This window comes from Salvelinus namaycush, chromosome 21, assembly GCF_016432855.1.
Source record: "Salvelinus namaycush isolate Seneca chromosome 21, SaNama_1.0, whole genome shotgun sequence".
Taxonomy (NCBI): domain Eukaryota; kingdom Metazoa; phylum Chordata; class Actinopteri; order Salmoniformes; family Salmonidae; genus Salvelinus; species Salvelinus namaycush.
The window spans coordinates 19,149,049-19,172,150 of record NC_052327.1 but is presented as its reverse complement, the minus strand read 5'-3'; the positions used below and the strand labels follow the sequence as shown (position 1 = coordinate 19,172,150).

The 23,102-nt window shown below is 42.8% G+C and overlaps 2 protein-coding genes across 5 annotated transcripts; both read right to left on the bottom strand.

The window, feature by feature from the left end:
- Nucleotides 1-18: 18 nt before the first annotated feature.
- Nucleotides 19-9,570, bottom strand: hdac10 (histone deacetylase 10). 3 transcript variants are annotated; one of them, XM_039017319.1, is made up of 20 exons: nucleotides 9,330-9,570; nucleotides 5,113-5,247; nucleotides 4,932-5,028; nucleotides 4,658-4,755; nucleotides 4,401-4,505; nucleotides 4,219-4,287; nucleotides 3,994-4,120; nucleotides 3,798-3,863; nucleotides 3,624-3,683; nucleotides 3,429-3,518; nucleotides 3,192-3,298; nucleotides 3,016-3,083; nucleotides 2,617-2,881; nucleotides 1,919-2,009; nucleotides 1,448-1,533; nucleotides 1,277-1,333; nucleotides 1,102-1,183; nucleotides 637-825; nucleotides 322-481; nucleotides 19-173 (listed from the first exon to the last, which is right to left on the bottom strand). In XM_039017319.1, the coding sequence occupies exons 1-20, from the start codon at nucleotides 9,392-9,394 to the stop codon at nucleotides 127-129; spliced, it is 2,064 nt and encodes a 687-aa protein (XP_038873247.1). In that variant the 5' UTR covers nucleotides 9,395-9,570; the 3' UTR covers nucleotides 19-126. The 3 variants fall into 3 exon arrangements, with proteins under 3 accessions (XP_038873247.1, XP_038873248.1, XP_038873249.1); XM_039017320.1 differs by having other exon boundaries at nucleotides 9,475-9,570; XM_039017321.1 differs by lacking the exon at nucleotides 4,932-5,028 and having other exon boundaries at nucleotides 9,475-9,570.
- A 656-nt stretch (nucleotides 9,571-10,226) lies between these two features.
- On the bottom strand, nucleotides 10,227-22,623 carry LOC120066157 (pseudouridylate synthase 7 homolog). 2 transcript variants are annotated; one of them, XM_039017318.1, is made up of 17 exons: nucleotides 22,548-22,623; nucleotides 21,709-21,785; nucleotides 19,256-19,600; nucleotides 19,064-19,148; nucleotides 18,842-18,949; nucleotides 18,540-18,684; nucleotides 16,976-17,087; nucleotides 16,796-16,873; nucleotides 16,589-16,717; nucleotides 16,285-16,410; nucleotides 16,077-16,138; nucleotides 15,709-15,869; nucleotides 14,912-15,038; nucleotides 12,117-12,218; nucleotides 11,402-11,531; nucleotides 11,076-11,167; nucleotides 10,227-10,937 (listed from the first exon to the last, which is right to left on the bottom strand). In XM_039017318.1, exons 3-17 carry the CDS (start codon nucleotides 19,588-19,590, stop codon nucleotides 10,801-10,803), a joined length of 1,929 nt encoding a protein of 642 aa, XP_038873246.1. In that variant the 5' UTR covers nucleotides 19,591-19,600; nucleotides 21,709-21,785; nucleotides 22,548-22,623; the 3' UTR covers nucleotides 10,227-10,800. The 2 variants fall into 2 exon arrangements, with proteins under 2 accessions (XP_038873246.1, XP_038873245.1); XM_039017317.1 differs by having other exon boundaries at nucleotides 21,660-21,785; nucleotides 22,548-22,617.
- Nucleotides 22,624-23,102: the final 479 nt, after the last annotated feature.

Sequence of the window (23,102 nt, the reverse complement as noted above, 5' to 3'; positions counted from 1 at the left end):
ATAGTGGAATGACCAACAGATGGTTTAATTGTTTTTAATTACCAAAATTACAAACAGTATAAAAATGGATGCCTGGGAGATGGATTTTCTCCCCTGGTCACAAACCCAATTGGTGTGGAGATTACTTCAGTCCTGGTTCTGTCCTTTTTCCTCGACTTCTTTCCCCTTTGCAGCTTTAAAAGGACAAAAATGTATTAACAATCTGAGGGGTCAGTATTTTCTTGAGGTGTCTATACTAATAACTATTTTGTTTTTCTAAAATGTTATTATCCATTTGAGTAACTGAATAGGTTTCCTTAGAGGCTGTGATCATTTGTTCACCTGCATTCTGCAGAAGTCCCCAGTGTGTCTGCAGCCTCTGTCTCAGGCTCTCCATGGCCTCCATGTCCTCAGGGAGAGGGGCCCCCAGGGGTCCCAGAGAGGGAGCAGGGTCCCCCAGCAGAGAGGCTGCTGTGGTCCCTACAGCCTCCTTCTCACCCTCCTGGGATGTGACAACAATATGTTAGAGGATCATCCCTGCAAAACTCATACGACGTGAAAAAAATACAGAGAAAAAACATAATTCAAAATACTTTAAAACTGCATAGCTAGGACCAAGTCAAAGTGGGGCCCTCACTCCCTCGGTGTCCCTCTCACCTGTATAAGGGCAAGTGTGTGGCCCTGTGCCAGGCCCTGGAGTAGGCTGGTGATCTGTGCCCAGGCTGCCTTCCCCACCTCACTGCCTGGCCCCTGCACCAGCAGCACCAGCCCAGGGTCATACTCATAGGCCAGAGGCAGGAGCAGGCACAGCACAGCCTGCATCAACCCCGCCACATCACTGCAGCCCTGTGGTGGGACGCAAACACACACACAAACACACACACACACACACACACACACACACACACACACACACACACACACACACACACACACACACACACACACACACACACACACACACACACACACACACACTGTAATAATACACTGTACACAACAGATGCTGTGCATTAAAATAAGGTAGAAAATAACATACATCTCTTACATAAAACCTTGGCAAGCTCAACAAGAGAATCATGTCGTAGGAGTACGTTTCCTTTTCCAAATAATTTGCTGTACCTTTTTCAGACACACAGAAACCTGATATCTGGATTTCTGCTCTTCTGGCTCCTTACTGCTGATCTGCACCACGAGTGCTTTCCTAAAAGAGAAAGGTGAAGGAGATGTTTATGGTTTAGAAGGGTATTTATGACTGTGTGGTTACTCTGTGTGGTTACTGTGCAAACATTCTCACCCGTCCTCAGTGATGTATGTCGGGATCTCCCCATCCCCCAGGTACACCAGCAATAACCTGTGAGGAGAAAAACACTCACCAACTGAGTGTTCGCCACCAGTTTCTCTGCTGGCTTATGCATGTCCAGTATTGAGAATGTACTCAAGGTCAAAGGTCATAAACGGTGTATACCGGTTGGTGAGAGACATCCGAGCATGCTGCGCGGCACACAGCATCGCCACGGAGACATCAGGCACCAGCGCCAGACCGTTACGAATCTGACAGATAGTTAGCATCAAAGTGCCAGGTTAGCCAAAGCCAAATCACTGACCAAATATCAGAGGCCAAACCACACCATCTCTCTACAACTTGTGGTGCTGGGAATAATAGCCCCATAGTTCAGTTCATAATACATAAACACACAATACCCTCTGTGTATTCATCATGTTCCAGCCCCAGGAATAGCAATGTGTTGCATTACTTCATCACAAGCAAACAAAGACAACATAAAATGTTCTGGAACTAAAGAAACACACGGGCAAAAGTTATGTGCAATTGATGCAGTGCAACAATTGAGGGCATTTGATGTATGTAATGACTCACAACGCAAATTACTTTTGATGAGTAAGATGAAATTACTCTTAGCTTCTAAACACAGCTCACCTCTTGTTTCTTCATCTTTTCAAAGAGCGCGATGACGCTGCAGAGAGACATGAGAGCTTCCTCCTCCGCCGACCCTTCAAAAAAGTTATCCCTGGTTATAAAATAAGACAGTATTATTGAAGCTTCACCAAAAACATTGGAGTCCAATAAATACGACGTGTATTCATATTATCAAAGTAAAAGTACAAATTGATTAAACAGGAACTATGATCATACTTTAAAAGTTGCACTGTGCAGAAAACGCACCGCCAATTCCTGGTTGCTAAAATTCGAATAGTTTACTTAATTTCCGTTTATGTGACAAAACAAGCAACCATAGTGTAGAGAATCATTGTACCATCTAAACCGCTGTAAAATATATTTTTTATAACCAAAAATATTGTATTTTCAGTTGTTTGAAGCTGGTATACAAAACCGAAAGTAAGACGGCAAAAACAGGAAGCATAGAAATAGCGCACATAGAACAGATCTACCACTTCTTAGACTTGATATTAATGAGGACAGATCTATAACACACATTTCTATGTGAATTTGATCAAGTTGGCTAAAAGGTTACATATTGCAGCTTTAACATTATTGTGGGTGAATGTATCTGTGGGTGGTGAATGTATCTGTGGGTGGTGAATGTATCTGGGGACATTTGTTGGGGACAGACTTAAATCTCTGAGGTATCTCAGGAGTATAGGTTAGGGACAGACCTTAGTCTTTGCAGTATCTGAAGAGTTGGGGCCAGTGATGACCTCACACGGTCACATCTGTCAGGGACCTCCAGGTCAGCAGGGATTGCCACTTCAGTGTGGACCGGAGGAGCCAACCGGGACGGAGGCTTCATCCACACCACCTCCTCTTCCTCCGCTTTCTGACCATCCCCCTCTTCTTTCTGACCCTCCTCAGCCTGCACACCCTCTTCCTTCTCTGCCAGCTTACAGCGTTTAGTGCTGGGCTCAGACACGGGTGGGGCAACTGGAAGGGAAGTGAATGGAAGGAGGGAGGGAGGAAAGATAAGATTAATAGCTATATTAGGGTAAATCAGGTTGATATGTTGTAAATGAAGTGATGAGATCTGAGCGTGATCAGAGGGTGATGTTATATAGTACCTGTGTGTTTGAGGCAGGCCCAGAACGGCTTGTGAGCTGATCTCACACACTGAATGGACTCCAGAGCACTGCAGGGACGGAGAGAACGTGGCAGACACAATGCAGTGCGTTAACTGACTGTACAAGCTATTTAGGTTATAGCCTTTTTTAAAGCTGTGACTGACACGTCAGCCCACCTCTCACATGGGCCGTTCAGTTCTGACGTTTGGGGGGCGGGATCTCCGAGTAAGGTCTGGACGGTCTGGCACACTGATTGGGACAGTGAGGTCAAGTTGTACCCTCCCTAAAATAGTTTTTTATAGAGTGAATCGAGGTACAAAAAAACAGCAAAAACAGTTCCTGTTTTGTTAATGTGACTCATTTCAGAAAAGAGTGACACCGTTAAATATCATAAGTCTATGAGTGACCGTCACCTCCAGGACAGCACACAGTTTCCCCCCAGCCAGGGACTTCAGGAGGTGGGTCAGGTGGGCAAAGATGTCTGGGGTGGCACACATGTGACCCTGGGACACAAGCATAAAAGAACGCTTGCTTATACTGTACAACCATAACAATAGTGTCTAGGCCTATATTAGTTGGTCATTCATTTAAGCAGTAGAATGCCTTACCTCTGGGTCTCCAATGGCGGAGTCAAAGCCTGCACACACAAAGACCAAATCTGGACTGAACTGGAACAAAGAGCATTCATTTCATTCAGTCATCATTTGAGGTTGATATGTAGAGAGAGAACGTCGCACACGTTTTGTGAGTGCTGCCGATTCTGACCTGGGAGAATGCCTCACCTCATATGCGATGGGTAGGAGAACATGGAAGAAGACAGAAAGGTAATCACTGTTCTCCATCCCCACCTGTAACCAGTCAAGAGATCAAATTGAGAACTGAAGGCATAATGCTACTGAGAAAGTAACAAGTACTGTATGGTAGGCAGGGCTCCTTGATTTAAAAGGACTTCTAGAATTCTACTTCTATGGAACTCACCTTGTTCCAGGGTACGTTGATGTTGAAGCCAGCACCCTTCTCCTTGCCCACACTGTCATAGTCTGATTCCCTCAGGTTGGGCCAAAAGCCTTGGTGCTCATAGCGGTGCCAGGAAAAGTACAGCACACTGGGGGGGAAGAGGGGTGTCAGTCAGAGCAATCTGCAGATCAGACAGGATTGATTACCAGACAAAAGGTACAGTTAGGATCAAGAAAAGACACTCACCTTGGGTCATCCTCAAAAGCGAACTGCACCCCCTGTCCGTGATGCACGTCCCAGTCCACTATCAACACCCTGGGGGAACAAAAACATTTGGAGAAAAACTAACACACATTCGCCCACTCTTCTACTTTCAATGCCCTACAATGGAATCAGTTAAGAGTGGGTTCTATTCAGGCCCTGCTCACCTCTTGATACCGTACTGTTTCTTGGCATAGTGGGCAGCGATGGCCACGTTGTTGAACACACAGAAGCCGTTGGCAGCACTGCGCTGACTGTGGTGTCCTGGGGGTCTGATGAAAAAAAAGAGGTGGGAGAGGGAGGTGAATCCTGAGTACCAGATACTGTAACTGTGCATACAGGAAGTCCATGACACCTTGCGCGGCATTGTAAATAAAACAGGACAAACCCATATGCATTCTGTTCCTCCGTGGTTAAAACTCACCTGACCAAGGCCATGCCGTTCCTTACTTTCCCCGTCATCACACTGTCCACCAGCTGGAGAGTGGCCCCGATGGCCAACTTGGCACAATGGTAGATGTTCTAGAGGCGAAAACACAAGCAGAGAACATGGGTTTCACAATGCTAACTCTGATTCGGTCAGCCTCATAGTCAGGTCCCATTCTGTGCTTTTCTATATTATGTGCACTATACTGTATCTTCTCCATTTGAGACAATGCAGCGATTAGTTGATTGATTGACTGTCCATGTCATCTCACCGGGTGGAAGTAGACATCCCCATACTGCTGGGTGAATGTCCTCAGCTCATCAAGGCTCATGTATGGTGTCTTCTTTACTGCTTCCAGGTACTCCTCACTGTAGGCACGACATAGAGCAGTGTGTGTGTGTGTGTGTGTGTGTGTGTGTGCGTGCGTGCATGCGTGTGCGTGATAGACTCACCTGTGAGCCAGTAGGATCTCTGCGTCGGTGGCCTGGCGTATAGGCACAGAGACACAGCGCTCAGCCAGACCCTCCTCCTGCAGAGCTGTGTGACTGACAGTCAGACGCTCAGGGACCTCAATTTTACAAGCCGGGCTGAAGAGAGGACATGCAAATGTAAGCCAAATAATTAGCCGGGTCATTCCTACTCTGCGGTGCCTTCCGGACCACATGTGAAAGAAAAAGTATAGATTTTCCATCTGTTTTGTATTCTATCAGAAAAGGGACATGTTTGACTATCAGAAAAACATATTGGTCAAGCTCAGGCACTTAAATCCTAATAAATATAGGCATATGGTTCACACACGGAACATGACATATTTCCTCTACTTAATCACCCTCCAGAGAGACTTCATTCAACGTTCTACTGCCTGTTGAAATCTAGTGGAAGGCGTATGAAGTGCATACAGATCCATAAATACAAGGCAATTGAATAGGCAAGGCCTTACACAGAGACCCATTTTCAGAATTTTCACTTCCTATTTGGAAGTTTGCTGCCAAATGAGTTCTGTTTTACTCACAGATATAATTCAAACAGTTTTAGAAACTTCAGAAACTATTACTATCCAATAGTAATAATAATATGCATATCATATGATCTAGAACAGAGTACGAGGCCGTTTAATTTGGGCACAATTTTTCCCCAAAGTGAAAACAGCGCCCCCTATTAAGAAGAAGTTACATATAACTCTCTGAAGGTGTTAACAATGCATGTAAATATCAAGATTTAGATTCCCTAAGTAATCAAATGTTCCTTACTCTACTACGTTGATTTATTTTCGCCAAATAATTATAAATCAATGATTATTGAGCGAAACGTGTGTTATTTTCCAAACCATTTGCACAAAAATGTTCCCGAATAAGAGTGAATAACAACAGAATTTGGTCAACAGTTTTGCATATGTAGTTGACCCCTTCTATCTCGACAAGTTACCACAAAGATATACATAACATTTGATGTTATTGTCCAATTGTTATTTTAAAAACACTGACCTATCCGGGTGGAATGAAGGGTGGGACTAATACCAATAATAAACAAAATATTTAAACAAAGATATATTATGCACTTTTAAATCTGTGAAATGGTCAAAAATAAAAATAAAACATTTATAATTAGAATCACTTTCAATTTATTACATTTTCTATTTACTTTATCTTTTTAAAAACAGCAGATCTCAGAGACTCAGCAGATTCTAGAGTTGCTTCTTTTAACTCAAAGCAGGGACAGGCCGTGACCCCCCTCATCTCTTTGGCAGAGACAGGTTGTGTCTCTGTACTTGATGTGACCTGGCAACACACGTATCACTTGATGCATCTTCATTGAGTCTTTCGCTGCAGTTTTTGGACGATAAAAGCCCACAGCTGTCAGCCATGAATTGGAGATTCTCGTGGGTTTAACATTGGCATGCCTCACAATCAGCTTCCGTTGGTGCCACAACTCAAAACGGCCTATAGGTGCAGAAGAAAGAGTAGGAGATTGAGTCTTGACTTTCTGACAGGAGTTTCCTGTGTAGATTCTTCATTGTCGGTTAGCAACCTTTTTTTTGAATCTTCTGTATGTTTGGCGTGACAGCTTGTTTCCTCCCTGTAGTCGTGCGTCACACATCATCCCTTCTTGGATTCAGCAGTTCTTCGTACACACATCTCCAGCCAATCCAACCCTCTTCTTTGAAAGACCTAGTCTGGTTGAGCCTTTGGAGTTGGTACTTCTTCACTATGTTCCCAATAGTTACTCTTGCAATCTGCCTCTCCCTTTCTTTTCTGGTGTTGCGATATTTAGTTATAATAAATGTCTTCAACCAATGATGAGTGCAACAGAAGGGTTCTTCTAATGGTTGGTTGGACAGGATGAGGTCTCAGCATGGCATTCACTTTTGAGCCAGGAGATTTGGAATTTCCCTTGATGCATTGGAATCTCTTGTTATTTTTCCTTTTCTCTGTTCCCTCTTTTCTGGTTACAACATGATTACTACCATCTGTTATTTCATAGTTTTGATGCCTTCACTATTATTCTACAAATGTAGAACATAGTAAAAAATAAAGAAAAACCCTGGAATGAGTAGGTGTGTCCAAACTTTTGACTGGTACTGTAGATAAAACCGAGTGTTAATACTTACTAGCGTTGCACTGTTGTTTTCCCTGCCCCAAAAAAGATTGACACTTCCTGAATGTGATGTCATTGTGGGAAGGGGCTGTTTTTTAAATGGGTATCACTACCAACTAACAGGGGAGAAAGTGAAATCAGGGAAAGGGGGATACCTAGTCAGTTGTACAACTGAATGCATTCAACTGAAATGTGTCTTCCGCATTTATGACACACGTAAATTCTTAAATACGGTAACAAATAAAATAATCATGAGAAGAGTAGTGATGACAGATATTTTAAGTAGGACTATAAAATAATGAATAAATATTTTTTATATTTTATTATTTAATGGCTTATATTTCTCGTAGAAGACGATGAATAGCACTGGGGAGATGGCAAAAACGCCTACATCCACTGAAAACAAAATGGTAAAAATGCATAAAAGTGCACACAGTGCATTCGGAAAGTATTCAGAGCCCTTGACTTTTTCCACATTTCTTTTACATTACAGCCTTTTTCAAAAATGAATACAAAAAAATGAATACAAATAAAATGCCCTCAATCTGCACACAATACTCCATAATGACAAAGCGAAAGCAGTTTGGAAATTTTTGCAAATGTATTAAAAATAAAATACAGAAATACCTTCTTTACATAAGTATTCAGACCCTTTGCTATGACACTTGAAAAAGAGCTCAGGTGCATCCTGTTTCCATTGATCATTCTTGAGATGTTTCTACAACTTCATTGGAGTTCACCTGCGTTAAATTCAATTGATTGGACATGATTTGGAAAGGCACACACCTGCCTATATGGTCCCACAGTTGACAGTGCATGTCAGACCAAAAACCAAGCTATGAGGTCGAAGGAATGGTCCGTTGAGTTCCAAGACAGGACTGTGTCGAGGCACAGATCTGGGGAAGGGTACCAACAAATTTCGGCAGCATTGAAGGTCCCCAAGAACACAGCGGCCTCAATCATTCTTAAATGAAAAAAGTTTGGAAGCACCAAGTCTCTTCCTAGAGCTGGCTGAGGGAGGTGATCAAGAACCCGATAGTCATTCTGACAGAGCTCCAGAGTTCCTCTGTGGAGATGGGAGGACCTTCTAGGACAACCATCTCTGCTGCACTCCACCAATCAGGCCTTTATGGTAGAGTGGCCAGACGGAAGCCTCTCCTCAGTAAAAGGCACATGACAACCCGCTTGGAGTTTGCCAAAAGGAAAATCAATGATGAAAACCTGCTCCAGAGTGCTCAGGACCTCAGAATGGGGCGAAGGTTCACTTTCCAACAGGACAACGACCCTAAGCACACAGCCAAGACCACCCATTAGTGACTTCGGGACAAGTCTCTGAATGTCCTTGAGTGGGCCAGCCAGAACCGAGAATTGAACCCGATCTAACATCTCTGGAGAGACCTGAAATTAGTGCAGCGACGCTCCCTGTCCAACCTGTCTGAGTAAAGGGTCTGAATAACTATGTAAATACGATTTATTTGTATTTTTGAATACATTTGCAAACATTTCTAAACCCGTTTTCGCTTTTTCATTATGGGTTATTGTGCGTAGATTAACGAGGAGGTAAAACGTGTTAATCCTTTTTAGAATACTAATATAGGGGGGTCTGAATACTTTCCGAATGCACTATCTCTGTGTTTTTAGGTAAAATACACATTTTACACTAAAGTTTTATTTCTTGGGGATTGAAAAGGCACCACATAACAGGAATGACCCAGCTAACAGTGTGCACTCAAACACTTTTGAACAAGTGCACTCACACGCAGCCTACACAGGTCAGTACACATAAACATATTGCTTGTCCTAATATTTCTATATTTCTTTACTTTTAGATTCGTGTGTATTACTGCACTGTTGGAGTTAGGAACACAAGCATTTCGCTACATCCGCCATAACATCTGCTAAATGTGTGTATGCGACCGATAAAATTATTTATATTTGACTCACCCACTCATACGTACACACACAGCAGAACGATAGTTATCATAATCTTTGATATAGATATCAGTTTTTGCTCTCTTTCGCTAGACTGCAGTGTGTAGGACAACAAAATGCACAATAAGGAAGCAAGACTTACTCAACCCATAGCAGTTTGTAGCGAGTCATCTCCTCATCATAAATCAAAGCGGTTCCAGACGACATCTTTCAACAAAGTATTCGCGACTTCAATGGCAGAATGGATCACAACTTTAAAGAAAAGTTGACGGAATGTAGATAGCTACCTGTAAATTCGAGATATACGAATTTAGATTCGACTTCAGGGAAACACATTCATCGCGCTTTTCTTGCCAACGGCGCAGACATCTTTGTTGTGTTGAGTGATCACAAGACAGATTTGATTGGTCCTCAACGAGTACCGTTACATTTATATATTTTGAATTTCATTATGTTTTTTGGTATTAATAGCACAAGTGGATTTGGAAAATGATTTAAGGCGATGTACATTTGTTGAGCTCAATCAAAATAAATTATTCTGTAAAAATGAAAGCTTTATGTCTTCGTAAATCCACCCCCCCCCCCCCCCCCCCTTGTGGTATGAGTTGGTATGATTTAGGGCTTGAGAAAAAAAGACAATTGACGGTCACTCATAAGACACCAGTCCTGCTAGAAAATAACGTGTCAATGTGACTGTACCATATCACCATACACGAATTCCAATATGATGAAATCTGAAGTATTTCAGAGCACGACAGAAGAGAAAAATCATGTAAAACCGTATGAGACCCTCAGTATCCCAGGGTGACTGGCTGATGACAGGATCCAGTCAAACAAATTAGATTGGAGCCAGGCGATGAATTCAGTGACTACAGCCAGCTGGCATCAGCCCCCCTGCCAGATGGTCAGCTCCACAGCACCTACTATGAATAGTTACTATAGGCAACTTTACAAGTTCAAGATAATACCCTAACAGTGGCACATGTTAGAGCAGAATGATGCATCTTATCCAAGTCCATGAATAACGTAACAAAAAGCATTTGCACTCAACATTTTAATTCTCTCTCTGTAAGAGAGCTGGTTTCCAAAAAACAAAAACATTTTACAGTTAAAAAAGCAAACAGTAATTCTGTACAACCAGGGTCAGGTCATTGTAGTACCCTGGGAAGTAGCAGGGGTGTCAGAGCACCACCATGGGTTACACAAACTGTTCTACACAGCCCCTTTAAAGTGCTTCTGTAGCACGTCAGCTGTTTCAAAAACATATCTCTGAATTTCTCCAGTGCCGCAAAGCTTTAAAAGACAGTAAAAACTTCCTGATAAAAAAAATGAAGAAACTAAGAAAATAATCAGAGTAGTAACAATATAATATCAGAGTTGTTACTCTTGGTAGCGTGGGATGAGGTAAGATTTCCCATCACCCTGACTGACACACCTTGAGAGGAATGACCTTTGGCATGTCAAAGTACCAAAACACTCCCACCCACACACACACATACAATATAGACTGTTAGTCTCACATACAGTAAGTAGACACCCACTAAAGGACAGACTGCTCGGCAACCTGGAAAAGGAGCCCCTATATGAAGCTCAGTGGGCCCAGTTCTGTTGTATTAGTTTAGCCAGGTGGTGTTGAGCTGAGTCTGGTTCTTGATGCTGGTGTCCATCTTGAGCACCTCTCTGATGGCCATGGTGGCGTAGGTAGAGGGAGGCAGGGAGAACTCCATCCTCAGAGCCCTGTACTTCCCCTCTGGTGGGTGGAGAGAAAGAGTTAGGAGAAACACACCACCAAGAGTGTTTTTCAATTTCATGGAGTACAGATACAAGGTGAATGGAAAGGTACCACATATTGATTAATGCACAGCAACAGGATGAAACTAGAACATACCTTTGTTGAAGACTGGGGGAGGTTGGTCCTCTAGTTTCTCCACATCAGTGTGGATCAGGGAGACACGAGGGTCCTCATAGTTAATCACCTCCCTATAGAAAAAGAGATGATACAAGAAACACAACTCAGTAATGTAGAGGAGGAAATATTATACAAGGCAATCACATTATCAAGGTAAAAATGAAGCAATCCACAGCTCCTTTTTATGCATTTAGAATGTGTAACGAAAACGTCTCCAACACTATTCGTTCGCCTTTTCCTATAGTTAGCTAAGACTGAAAATAGATGTATAAATTGATACTGAGGTGACAGCGAGTGTTACAGACCAGCTGACGTCACTGGGTTTGATGAGGATGCGTCGGTAGGCCCCGGCCAGAGAGTAGTCCCTCACCCTGTGTCTCATGTTGTCAATGTCCAGGTTATCTGCACTCAGCATCTCCCTGTAGCCCTTACCCACTGTTACAGAACAGGAGGAAAAGACACAATCACATCTGAAACACACACCTCAACCACATATCTGAATAGTATAGAACAGTAAAACAGAATAGAATACTCCAGAGATCTTTTTTTATTTTTTTATTTAACTAGGCAAGTCAGTTAAGAAAAAATTATTATTTACCATGACGGCCTACCACGCCAAACCCTAACGACGCTGGGCAATTGTGCACCACCCTACAGGACTCCCAATCGCAGCCAGTTGTGATACAGCCTGGAATCGAACCAGGGTCTGTAGTGACGCTTCTAGCACTGAGATGCAGTGCCTTAGACCGCTGTGCCACTCGGGAGATATCATTTTCCACGGATTGAAATTCTTCTTCACCTCTGCTTGTAACACCCCAGACAACAGGATAAGTCTTTGCCCTGACATGAAACTAGTTCATGCAAGGGCAAACAAGCCAAATTAAACTAGTTCAGACAGGACAAACCGTTCGGTAAGGTAGAGGATTAAGGAGATTGTTTCCGATTATGGGGGAGGGGAGAGCTTAAGGGAGGGATAGAGACTTTGCCCTGACATGGTGGGAGGATGCAGGGCTCTCTTACCATGGTGAGTGGGGTAGATGACGTCAAACCCTGGTAGGGGCATCACCACGTCTTGGATAGAGTGGGTCTCGGCCTCTGCTGCGGACAGCACGAATGCAGTGCCTGGAGATAAGTGGGTGAATAGCAGTGGTAGAAAAAGTACCCAATTGTCATACTTGAGTAAAAGTAAAAGATACCTTAATAGAAAATGACTCAAGTAAAAGTGAAAGTCACCCAGGAAAATACTACTTGCGTAAAATTCTAAAAGTATTTGGTTTTAAATATACTTAAGTATCAAAAGTAAATGGAATTGCTAAAATGTACTTATGTATCAAAAGTAAAAGTATAAATAATTTCAAATTCCTTATATTAAGCAAATCAGACGGAACCTTTTTCTTGTTTTTTTATTTACGGATAGTAGGGATGCATGATATATCGGTGAACATATTGGAATCGGACGATATTAGCTAAAAATGCCAACATCGCTATCAGCCCGATGTCTAGTTTAACGTTGATGTTAAAAAACGATGTCAAAGCTACTGTGCATACCTATATAACATAGGTACATGACGTAATGATGCCACGTAAAATTTTGCGCTACTCGTGCAATACAGCATTCCTAACCTAGCCCACAATGTCTGCTGTGTGGATCGAGCAGTCAACAAGTCGAGCAGTCATTTGAAAGAGTAAGACAATTTCAGCGACACAACTCAAAGGAAAAATCCATTAAAGCCAAGATAATGTAATTCATTGCACTTGACAATCAACCGTTCTCTGTCGTGGGTGATGTTGGATTTCGCCGACTGGTCGAGCACCGGTACACATTACCAATGCGTTATTTTTCAGATGCTGCCCTACCGGAGTTACACAGTAATAGCATCACTGCTATTAGCTTCACGGCATACATACTATGGAACGCCATTTGGGTCTTTGCATGTCAAAAAATATACAGTAGCACTGTCAAAGCTGTACAAAAGTCTGCAAATAAGCAAACACCGGCCACGAACGATGTGTTCACAATACTGCGCTAGTAATAAAGCATAATTTGTTCGACCGCAACTTCTGGGGTAGCTAGCTTTAGCTTGGTACCTAGCTAGCACCAATACAACCAACCTGAAAACAATGACCAGTAGAAACTGTAGTCATTTTCATTATTCTTAGCAGTGATTTAGGAATACTTGTGAGTAAGTATTAGCTGAGTTGCCACTTGTTGTTCGCCTATTGAAATTGAACTTCAGTTCATGAAAATAGCTAGCCAGCTATGTAACCCTGTTGCCCAAAGCTAACGTTATAAGCAGCAAGCTAGCTTCATCTGGCTAGTGACGCTCAACCGGACCAGGTTGTGTTGTGAAGCTATAAGCATTAGGCACAATAGTGGAATTTGCGGTTTGCCTTCAAAATAAAAGTATGTCATTGACAGCAAATAAATACAAATAGTACAATTATGTCATACTTTTATTTTGAAGGCTAACCGCAAAGTCCACTATTGTGGCTAGCTTCAGATAGATGGGTCTGACCACCATTAATCAAATAAGTGTATCATAAATTAGGGTTATTTTAGATGATGACACCTAGCTAGCTAGCTAACTATAGCTACTGAAACAGTGTCATTTTGCTATGTTTTTGGGGAAGATTTTTCTTTGCATCCATGAGCTTTGCTATCTTTTTTATGACCAGCACTGTAGATGCGCGAGACAACTTTACCAGCATCATAGCATACGTATCGATGAATCGTTGGGACATATGAAATACAAGTGATGGTGTAATCAATATGTAACAGCTACGAAAAAAATGTATGAATGTGACGTGTAGTCACATTCAGGTCCTGATTGGTCAAATAGTGTTATTTGACACGTCAAATAGTGTTATTTGACACGTCAAATAGTGTTATTTGACACGTCAAATAGTGTTATTTGACACGTCAAATAGTGTAGTGTTATCTTTGACACGCAACGGCATTCCATAGAAATCCTGGTTGAGAATGAAATGACTGAACAACGAAACAGCACAGCAATTAAGTGAAAGAAATAGATTTTGATTATGTTTTACTGGTAATGGGAACATACATAAATTCCAACAAAATAACTTTTTTGGTCAGTGTGGTGTGTGTGTAACCTTTATTTAACTAGGCAAGTCAGTTAAGAACAAATTCTTATTTACAATGACGGCCCGGACGACGCTGGGCCAATTGTGCGCCGCCCTATGGGACTCCCAATCACGGCCGGATGTGATACAGCTTGGATTTGAACCAGAGACTGTAGTGACACCTCTTGCACTGAGATGCAGTGCCTTAGACCGCTGCGTCCGTGTGTGTCAACTATTTAACTGTACTAGAATGCTTAAATGGCCGCTAAAATGTGTAATATCGGTTATCAGTATTGTTTCTTTTGTCAAGGAAAATATCGGATATAGGTAAAAAGTACATTATTTTCTTAGCGAATGTAGTGAAGTAAAAGTTGTCCAAAATATAAATAGTAAAGGAAAGTACAGATACCCAAAAAACAACTTTAGTAGTACTTTAAAGTATTTTTACTAAAGTACTTTACACCACGGGTGAATAGGAGGATGTCTACATCACTTGGTTTGAGACCCTACATAGAATGAGCACATTAACTCAGCCCAGCTCAGCAGGTGGTCTAAAGCCCTGTTAGACATGATGTATTACACTTTAGAGCCATCTGTGAGACAGGCACTCTGGGCCGTGTGCTCCATCACTTCTCTACAGAACATTTATTCAAGAATTCCAACCACACGTATCACCACATGCGCTGGTGAATCAGAGATACACCCACAAAACATAAACAGATAGGACCCACCTCCCCTGAGCACGAGGTCTCCCTCCACAGCCTTCAGTCCGAAGGCCTCAATGCGTCTGCTGACCATGGTGTTCCACATAAAGCTCTGGTAGCTGTGGATGTACATCAGTCGGTTGTTACGAGGGATCTAGAAGACAAGAAGAGGGCCAACACAGGGAGTTACCTCAGCTATAATAAACCAGAGAAAAACATAGTTTAAAAAAGGTGCACTAAGCAGAAACTCCTTCACCATTTCCTGGTTGCTACAATTTGAATAGTTCGCATAATTTCAGTTTGTGACAAAACAAGCAAGTATAGCGTAGAGAATCATTGTACCATCTAAACCACTGTGAAATATTTTTTACATAACCAAAAATATAGCATTTTCAACTGGCGGGCAAGACAGAAGGTAAAAGACGCACAAACGAAACATAACAGGAAGCATAGAAATAGCACACATAGAACACATCTACCGCTTCTTTGACTTGCTTTCAATGAGAATGGCATATCTATAATGCACATTTCTATGCAAATTTGGTCAGGCCGTTCATAAAGTGACATATAGCAGCTTTAATAAGTCAAACAAATTGACAGTGTGTGTGGCTACATTTGTTTCTCACTTTTAACAACTTAGTCCATTGGAACAACTTGGGGATAAATAAAAGGTGCGTGATGTCTGATATTGCCATTTGGCAAGTGTGCGTGATGTCTGATATTGCCATTTGGCAAGTGTGCGTGAGTACAGCCATTGCTTCCTGACCAGTTATAAAAGTGCGTCTGCCAGTTAGTTTGTACGAGTAAAAGCGGGCTCAGCTCACCATGGCGAAGGCAGTGATGATGTTCTTCTTGCCGTACATGGAGAGACCTCGGAGCAGCTGTCCCTCCACACAGCGTTTAACAGGCAGCTTCTGCAGCGCTGCTTCTGGGTCCTGGGACTGGGCCCACTCCTCACGGCACTTCACCAAATAACCTTTCTCCGCTTGGCAGAGAGTGGGAGAGCAGTAAATCAATACATCATATTCTATTAAAACATCCTTTTTACATCTGCAGTTGTCACAAAGGCCACGCCGTGGCAGAAACCGTTTGACACGCGCTCCTGCAATAATGTTATCCATTTTAGATTTGTCCATTTGGTAGCGGACATGTATTCGATATAAAGACAAATGAAAGGCAGTAAATGTTTTACCTCCAGGGCGAGGCTTCAGGATCAGATCTATCACTTCCTTCCAGTTGTCTTGCAAGATGGCCCTGGTCCAAACAGAGGGACACAACAACAGTCAATCATCCATCCCCTGCCAACCCCGTACCCATGGGCTGGTTACCCTATGCACCAAGGGGATCATGTTTTTACCTGCCGACCCAATACCCAAATATGTGAGAGTCCGTGTCCTTACTTGCCAACTTGGTGTGTGGGCACGGCGGTGGTGCCAAAGCGCTGCATGCCATAGTAGTTGATGAAGCCCGTCTCTCTAAGGGAGGACATGGCCTGCTGGACCTGCTCCTCTGTCCCTGTGATGTTCCTGTGTGGGAGGTAACCAGCCAGGAACAAATAGCAACGCGTAGATCAGATTAAAAGTTGCTGCGCTATTTTAATTGTTCAATGAATCAAAACAGGATTGGAGAGTAGTTTGAGTTACAAAGAATAAGTTCAAGCAAAGAGATTACGCACATCGACACGCGCAGCTAGTATCCACTGACCTGATGACCACAGTGAAGTGATTGCCCTGTAGTTCTCCCAGCTTCAGAGGGTGTTTCTTGTAGCAGAAGTTTCCCAGTTTAAAGTTATTGAGGCACTTGTTGAGGTGAGACAGTCTTTCTGCTGTGATCCTGAAGGGACAGAGAACATAGGTTAAGTAAGTACGTATTTACAAGTATTTGCTGATAGCAGCAAGCCACCACACTCACTTGAGAACTGCAATCTCCTGCACAGTGATGGCTCTCTTGTCCTTGGTCCCCATGTAGGAGAAGACATTGGGCCTCATCCTGGGAAATAACAGACACAAAATCAGGAGTTGTACAGTTTAGTAGAAGTTTTGCTTACATATTGTTGGAAAAATGCTATGAGAAACTGTGTGTGTTTTTTACCTGAGGAACTTCGAGAGCACGTTGATGGCCTCCATGGTGTCTCTGTTCTCCTTGTAGAGGACGAAGTGGCAGAAGGCCCCGCGGCTCTTAGGCCAGGAGTGTTTCCTGGGGGCTGGCCAGGGAGACAGGAGGACAGGAGTGAGTTGTGGCGATAAAGGCAGAGTAGCAGACAGACCGCATCTGTCAGAGAATACATCAGTATTCAGTGCTTTGGTATGCTTTTCAAATTACTATCTGGCTCCTTTATCCTTTTGTGCAGAGGCAGCTCTGTTAAGGAGCCCAACACAGACAGCAGCAACCACTTCTTTAACAACTGTTTTATGCCACGAGCATCCTGCATACATGTCCCAAGACGGACGCCTCAGTAATTGAAATGCTCCCCTCGAACACTCATTCCCCATTGCTCTAAACTAACTAACAGGGGTTCTTCTAGCTTAGCCTACACCCTGAAATTGGTAATGACTATTTACCAATAAAACTATTTACCAATAAAATAGTAGCCATATTGAACAAGCAGGATAATCAGAGTGGTTTTATTATTTATTATGTGCAGCGTTTTTTCTGGATAACAACAGGGCTTAGGTGGTGGGCGTGGCGGGGGCGTGGCTAAAGGTGACCGAATATTTTAGAGCCCCCCCCCCCCCCTGTTGACCAGTGACAAAATTGAGCTGTTTTGAAGCTAGTTTCCTGCAAATTCTACACACCTTGCCATTGACGAGAAAGTCTTACCTGCAGCTGCTTTGACCTCTGTCCACCCAGAGAAGAGCAAAAGGAATAGGATATAAATGATAAAAGAATGTTACTAAAAGACGGTCGTGGACCGTTAGACAGACAGACCGGCAGGGGTGGCGAGGTCAGCATGCAGGGTTGGAATGCCGTTGTGTCTAAACCGTTCTGTGCAGCAGGAGTGTTCCACGGGCATGACAGAGTAGCCATTATTTGATGACTACCATGTTGTGCTCTTTTTGAATAGGCCACTACATTTACAGGAAATGATTCATGTGAAAAACGGCGACGTCTTAAATGATCTTAATAAGCCTAGGGAATTGATTCAGAGGCAAAACATGCCAGTTCACGTCGAGAGAGAGACTGCTGATTTGTTGGGGAGACTTTAACATCTAAAAGTTCACAGAAACCTGGATAAAAATCAAGATCCATGTGATCTCTCTCAGTCCATGGGACTGGTCAGGATCTTTGGTCTGGATCTTTAGTCAGCATCATCATGCAGGTGTGTTGACCTCACACATGCACCTGTTCATTCATGCACCCTACATATAATCCCATAGCCAACCCAGTAGCTACTCAGCTTAGAGAGAACCCCATGTAATGAGAGACATGAGGCCAAGCTGAACAAGGGCATGCAGCACCACCCTTTTCCAACCATTCAATCATAACTTTCCCCATTCTGAAATGTAAACTCTTTGTTGAAGTAAGAGAACGTGAAAGCGACTTGATTCGGTTCGACTTGATCGATGTTACAGAGATTTCACCCAGCAATAGGAATTAAACCAGAGAGACAACCCAGAAAATGTCCACGACACCCATCTCCCATTCTCTCCTGTACCTGCGAGGGCTTTCTGCCCGGCTGCGTGGTAGGCCACGATGAACTTCTTTCCCTCCCGCTCCTCTGTCTTGGTCTCCAGTCCAGGGTACAGGGTCTTCACAGCCTTGTGGACCAGGGTCCGCTTCTCTTTTGTGTCATCGGCTACCTGTGTGCGTGTAATCAAAACTTAATTGATCTCTAAAGTTTGCCTTTGAGGACCGTGGTCAAATGTAAACTTTGCATCTTAACTAGAATGATACAATGTGAAGATACAATGAAAATAAACTTTCAGTGGGCTTGGTGGAAACGATGCATGCACTCACCTCTATAGAGACATTGTCCTCTTTGTTCTTGAAGAGTTGTAGCTGCTCCAGCTGCTGTTTCTGCTCCTCTGTGAAAACCTGGGACTCTGGCTGCTCTACCGGGGCCTCCTATTGCAAGACAAGTCCAACATCAGAGTTTAAGTTCAACAATGATGACTTATAGATTATATTTCACTCTAAACTGCAAGACTAAAGAAATGTACTGATTCATTGTTAGCTCACCTCAGCCTCCTCAGGAACAGAGAGATCATCCAACAGCACTGTCTTGCCTTCTCTGTTGATCTCGTGCACCACAAAGTCAGAGTACCTTAACACAGACAGAGCAAGAGCTGATCTCAGTCATAGCGAAACACACACAGCAACACATACGCCATGTTCAGATCGCTCTTCAGGAGGGCCGGAGTCAGGACTAACCTCTCCTTGAGAATGCCTGAGAACCCCTTGTGTTCACTGACAAACTTCAGAATCCCCACATCCAGCTCTGTGAGGCCATGCTTCATCATCTCTGCAAAGGCCTCTCCTGACCCCAACCCTTCCCCTTCTCCATCCTCTTCCAATGTCTCCGTCTCTTCCCCCTCTGGCTCTTCTCCCTCATCCTGGGGCAGCTTGTGAGAGGGCCCTCCGTTCTTCTCTTCCTTCTGGACTCTGGGTCTCTTGGTGTTGTGGTCAACCTCCTCCTCCTCCAAAGCAGGGCATGCTCTCTTCTCCCCCCCAGCGGCAGGGACCAGCATGGGCTCTGTGTCGGCCATAGGGACCAAGCTGAGGGGCAAGAGAAGACATCGAATTCACTCAGCATGTCATTGTTAACATCCACACCACTACTACAAACACCTACTCTTATAGAATTAATGGAGAAGCTCAATTTACTTGAAATAAATCTGTATTTTGGACATCAATGGCATGTTATAGAAGTTCCCAGACACTTTCTTTGCGATCTCACTTGTCTTGGAGAAACTAGCCCCACCAGCAAGATACTTCCTCAGGCTCGTTCAGCAGTTGCAGGGGCACAAATAAAACATGAACAAATGGCTCCGAAAATACCCAAATATGTCCTTTTAGAAACGGCAACACTCACTATAGTGACGCAGGTCTTTAGATGTACACATGAAATTGTGTCATTCCCGAAATGTATCCTCAACGTTAAATTCCATTTTGTGCGACTCGAGCGACACTTCTCAGTGTAGTCCAAGATCCTGTTTCGTGTGCGTATGCGCAGGCAACACTGAGAAGCAGCACAGCTGAACCTGCTTGAGTCGCACAAAACGGTATATAAAGTCACAGATAAAGTTCAGAATGGTGTTGTCACAATACCAGAATTTTGACTTCGATACCAGGTTTAGTATGACAATACTCTATACCATCCAGATACTCTATATCAAAACACTACCACTACTGCTCTGTTCAATCATTGGGCATATTTTGAGTTCAATATCACTACATTTAAATAATAATAATAATAAAACCTATCATACAATCAATTTGACTTTGTTTTTACAAATCTAACTGCATTACAACGTAATGGTAATAATTTTTTGAATGGTAAATCTCTATTGATAAACTGGGTAAATCAAGATGTAGCCTCGGCCTAGCCACAATACAGGTAAATGCATATTCAATAGGAGCGTGCATACATTGAGTTATTGAGTTTAATCAATTGGGGGGGGGGCGCACAATGTGACACCAATCAGGCCCCCCCGAGGACTGGAGTTGCCCATCCCTGCAATAGATAATCTTTGGGAGAGATGAGAGAGAGACCGAATAAGTTAATTAATTAAGTTTTGGATGGCAATCAGCTTTGAAATCAGCATATTTTGCATGATGGTTTGCATATTATCACAAACAAAGTACTAGGTCAGTGAATTAATATCAACTTTAGCTGTCAGCTAGCAAGGAAATGTAGCCTATAATAGGTGGAATCTACCTGTATCTTGCATTGTGAAGTGTTCTAGCCTGTGTGGACATTGTTTTGCGAACAGTAAATAACAGTTGCAACATTTCTACATAACGTGTCGCATTATTCAAGTGTGTTACTTATGAGCAGCATGAATGGGGAGCTAACATGATGCAGCCCAGAATCCCAGTGGAGGCTAGCAGTGAGTAAGTGGAGCAGGCAAGGGTGAGCGCTATAATAAGGGGTCGGCTGCACTGATAGACAGGCGCTTGATCCATGAGACACATTTGACAGAAGTATCGAAAGTAACAAAACAAACATTTTAGTACCGAACCGTGTTTCATGTTCTAGTATCCAAAAGTACCAAAGTTACAGTATACTGTGCAACACTAGTTAGGAAAAACAATTTAATATGTACAACATCTAAAGACCTTCATCACTATACTGTATATCACTATATGGGCGGCAGGTAGCCTAGTGGTTAGAGCATTGGGCCAGTAACCAAAAGGTTACTAGATCGAATCCCCAGGCTGACAAGGTAAAAATCTGTCGTTCTGCCCCTGAACAAGGCAGTTAACCCACTGTTCCTAGGCCGTCATTGTAAATAAGAAATTGTTCTTAACTGACTTGCCTAGTTAAAAAAGGTTAAATATTTTTTTTTTTTTTTTATAAATACTGAAAGCATTGCTGTTTCTAAAAGGATGTATTTGGGTGTTTTAGGAGCACGTTATCTGTGCCCCTACTGCTGAACGAGCATGCGGAAGTATACAGCTGGTAGTGTACATTTCTCAAAAACAATTGATTGCAAAAAAAAGTATCTGGGCACTTCTATAACATGCCATTTACATCCAAAATACAGATTTGGTTCAAATAAAGTGAACTTCTCTTTTAATATAATGGGAGAGTTGTGCTGAACACTTGACTTACAGATTGCTGATAGGGACCTTAAAGAAAAAGCTGTGTATCTGGCAGATACCTGGTGCTCGGATGTCAGCAGTTAGTAGATGGGGTGTATGGTACCTCAAAGCAACCCAAAGAGAATTCCTGATGGACCTATGGATGTAAACAAGGCATTTTATTTTTTTTACAAAGCATGTCGCTCCAACCAAATATTCTGTGAACACTAGCCTCTAGCAAGGTACTGGATTGGCCATCTAACACCTCCCCTTTCCGAGTTTGGGAAACCCTGCCCTAACCCTCCCCTCCACGTTTTTCAACTGGTCGTTCAGAACACCACCGGTTCCGTTTAATGGAACGTTCTACTACTTTTTTTTAGTACTGGACGCAGCCCAGTTGTAGGTGATTCAATAATTTATCAGTAACGCAAAAACACACTGGCCCTTTTTTTGCGCACCGGCCCTCATATCCTGCACCCTCCAGACCAACATAAAAAAAATAATTGCATAGACTGATTGGCAGGATGATTAGGTAACTACTGTAGCATCGTTGTAAACACGACATTATTAATTATTCTGTTTAGTTATAGCGAATGTATCTTCCTTTCTGAAACGGTGTAACAACAACATTTCACACTGTGGCTATGCTACTACATTGTTGGTACCCAGTTCCATCCAACTGGCAGATGGTTCGGAAACCTGTTTAATTTCATAGATGCATGCCTCTGTTGTGATGTTATCTTCGACTGACTAATTAGCTACTAGCTAGCTAGCCTGCTAACGATAGCTCATGCCAAGTAGAAACATGACTAGTCAAATGCGCCCACAAATGCTTAGCCAGGGCAAAGCTATGCATAGTTACATTAATGCAATGTGGAAATATTGACATTAATTGTTTCTATTGCAAAATCGTATTTACCTGCTCGTACAGGGGTTTAGTAGAGAGCGCACAATAAAGTACGCCAGTTTTCCTACACACGTGTGTTTGACTCCGGAAATAGTCACTCCTTGAAACCCGCCCATATCAAACACCCATTGCCTCAAGGGCCTGTCAATCACAAAGCTCCAGGCTATTAGGGTTACTTTGGCCAAACACCACGGTGTTACAACGTAACAATATATTTGATATATGAGTAGCCTATGATTTAGCAGCTTCCTCTTAGTGTTCAATGACGATACCTCGTCATACATTATAATTTGAATAGCCTAGTATTAATCTAGGCCTATAATAAGAACATGTAGGTTAACCAATCCCAGATAGGTCTACTCTCATTCAACATTTATTTGAGAAATAGGCCTATCTATAGGAAAATTGTTGTTCAGGGTCAGGGATAGGGATGCTTGTGATCCAGGGTGAGATAATAATGGATTATGTTTGCCATATGACTCACCATGGCTACGGATTATGGGGTGCCACAACAGATTCATTTCCAAACCCATAGCCTTAACAGTTCTCCAAATTGGTAAGATCCTT

Coding starts and splice junctions, on each gene's coding strand:
- hdac10 (XM_039017319.1), bottom strand. CDS start 9,394: ATGTCGTCTGGAACCGCTTTGATTTATGATGAGGAGATGACTCGCTAC. Junction 1,534..1,918: donor AAAAGATGAAGAAACAAGAG/GTGAGCTGTGTT, acceptor ACTATCTGTCAG/ATTCGTAACGGTCTGGCGCT. Junction 482..636: donor ACACACTTGCCCTTATACAG/GTGAGAGGGACA, acceptor GTCACATCCCAG/GAGGGTGAGAAGGAGGCTGT.
- LOC120066157 (XM_039017318.1), bottom strand. CDS start 19,590: ATGGCCGACACAGAGCCCATGCTGGTCCCTGCCGCTGGGGGGGAGAAG. Junction 17,088..18,539: donor CGGGCAGAAAGCCCTCGCAG/GTACAGGAGAGA, acceptor CTCCCTGGCCAG/CCCCCAGGAAACACTCCTGG. Junction 12,219..14,911: donor AGACCTCGTGCTCAGGGGAG/GTGGGTCCTATC, acceptor ACTTATCTCCAG/GCACTGCATTCGTGCTGTCC.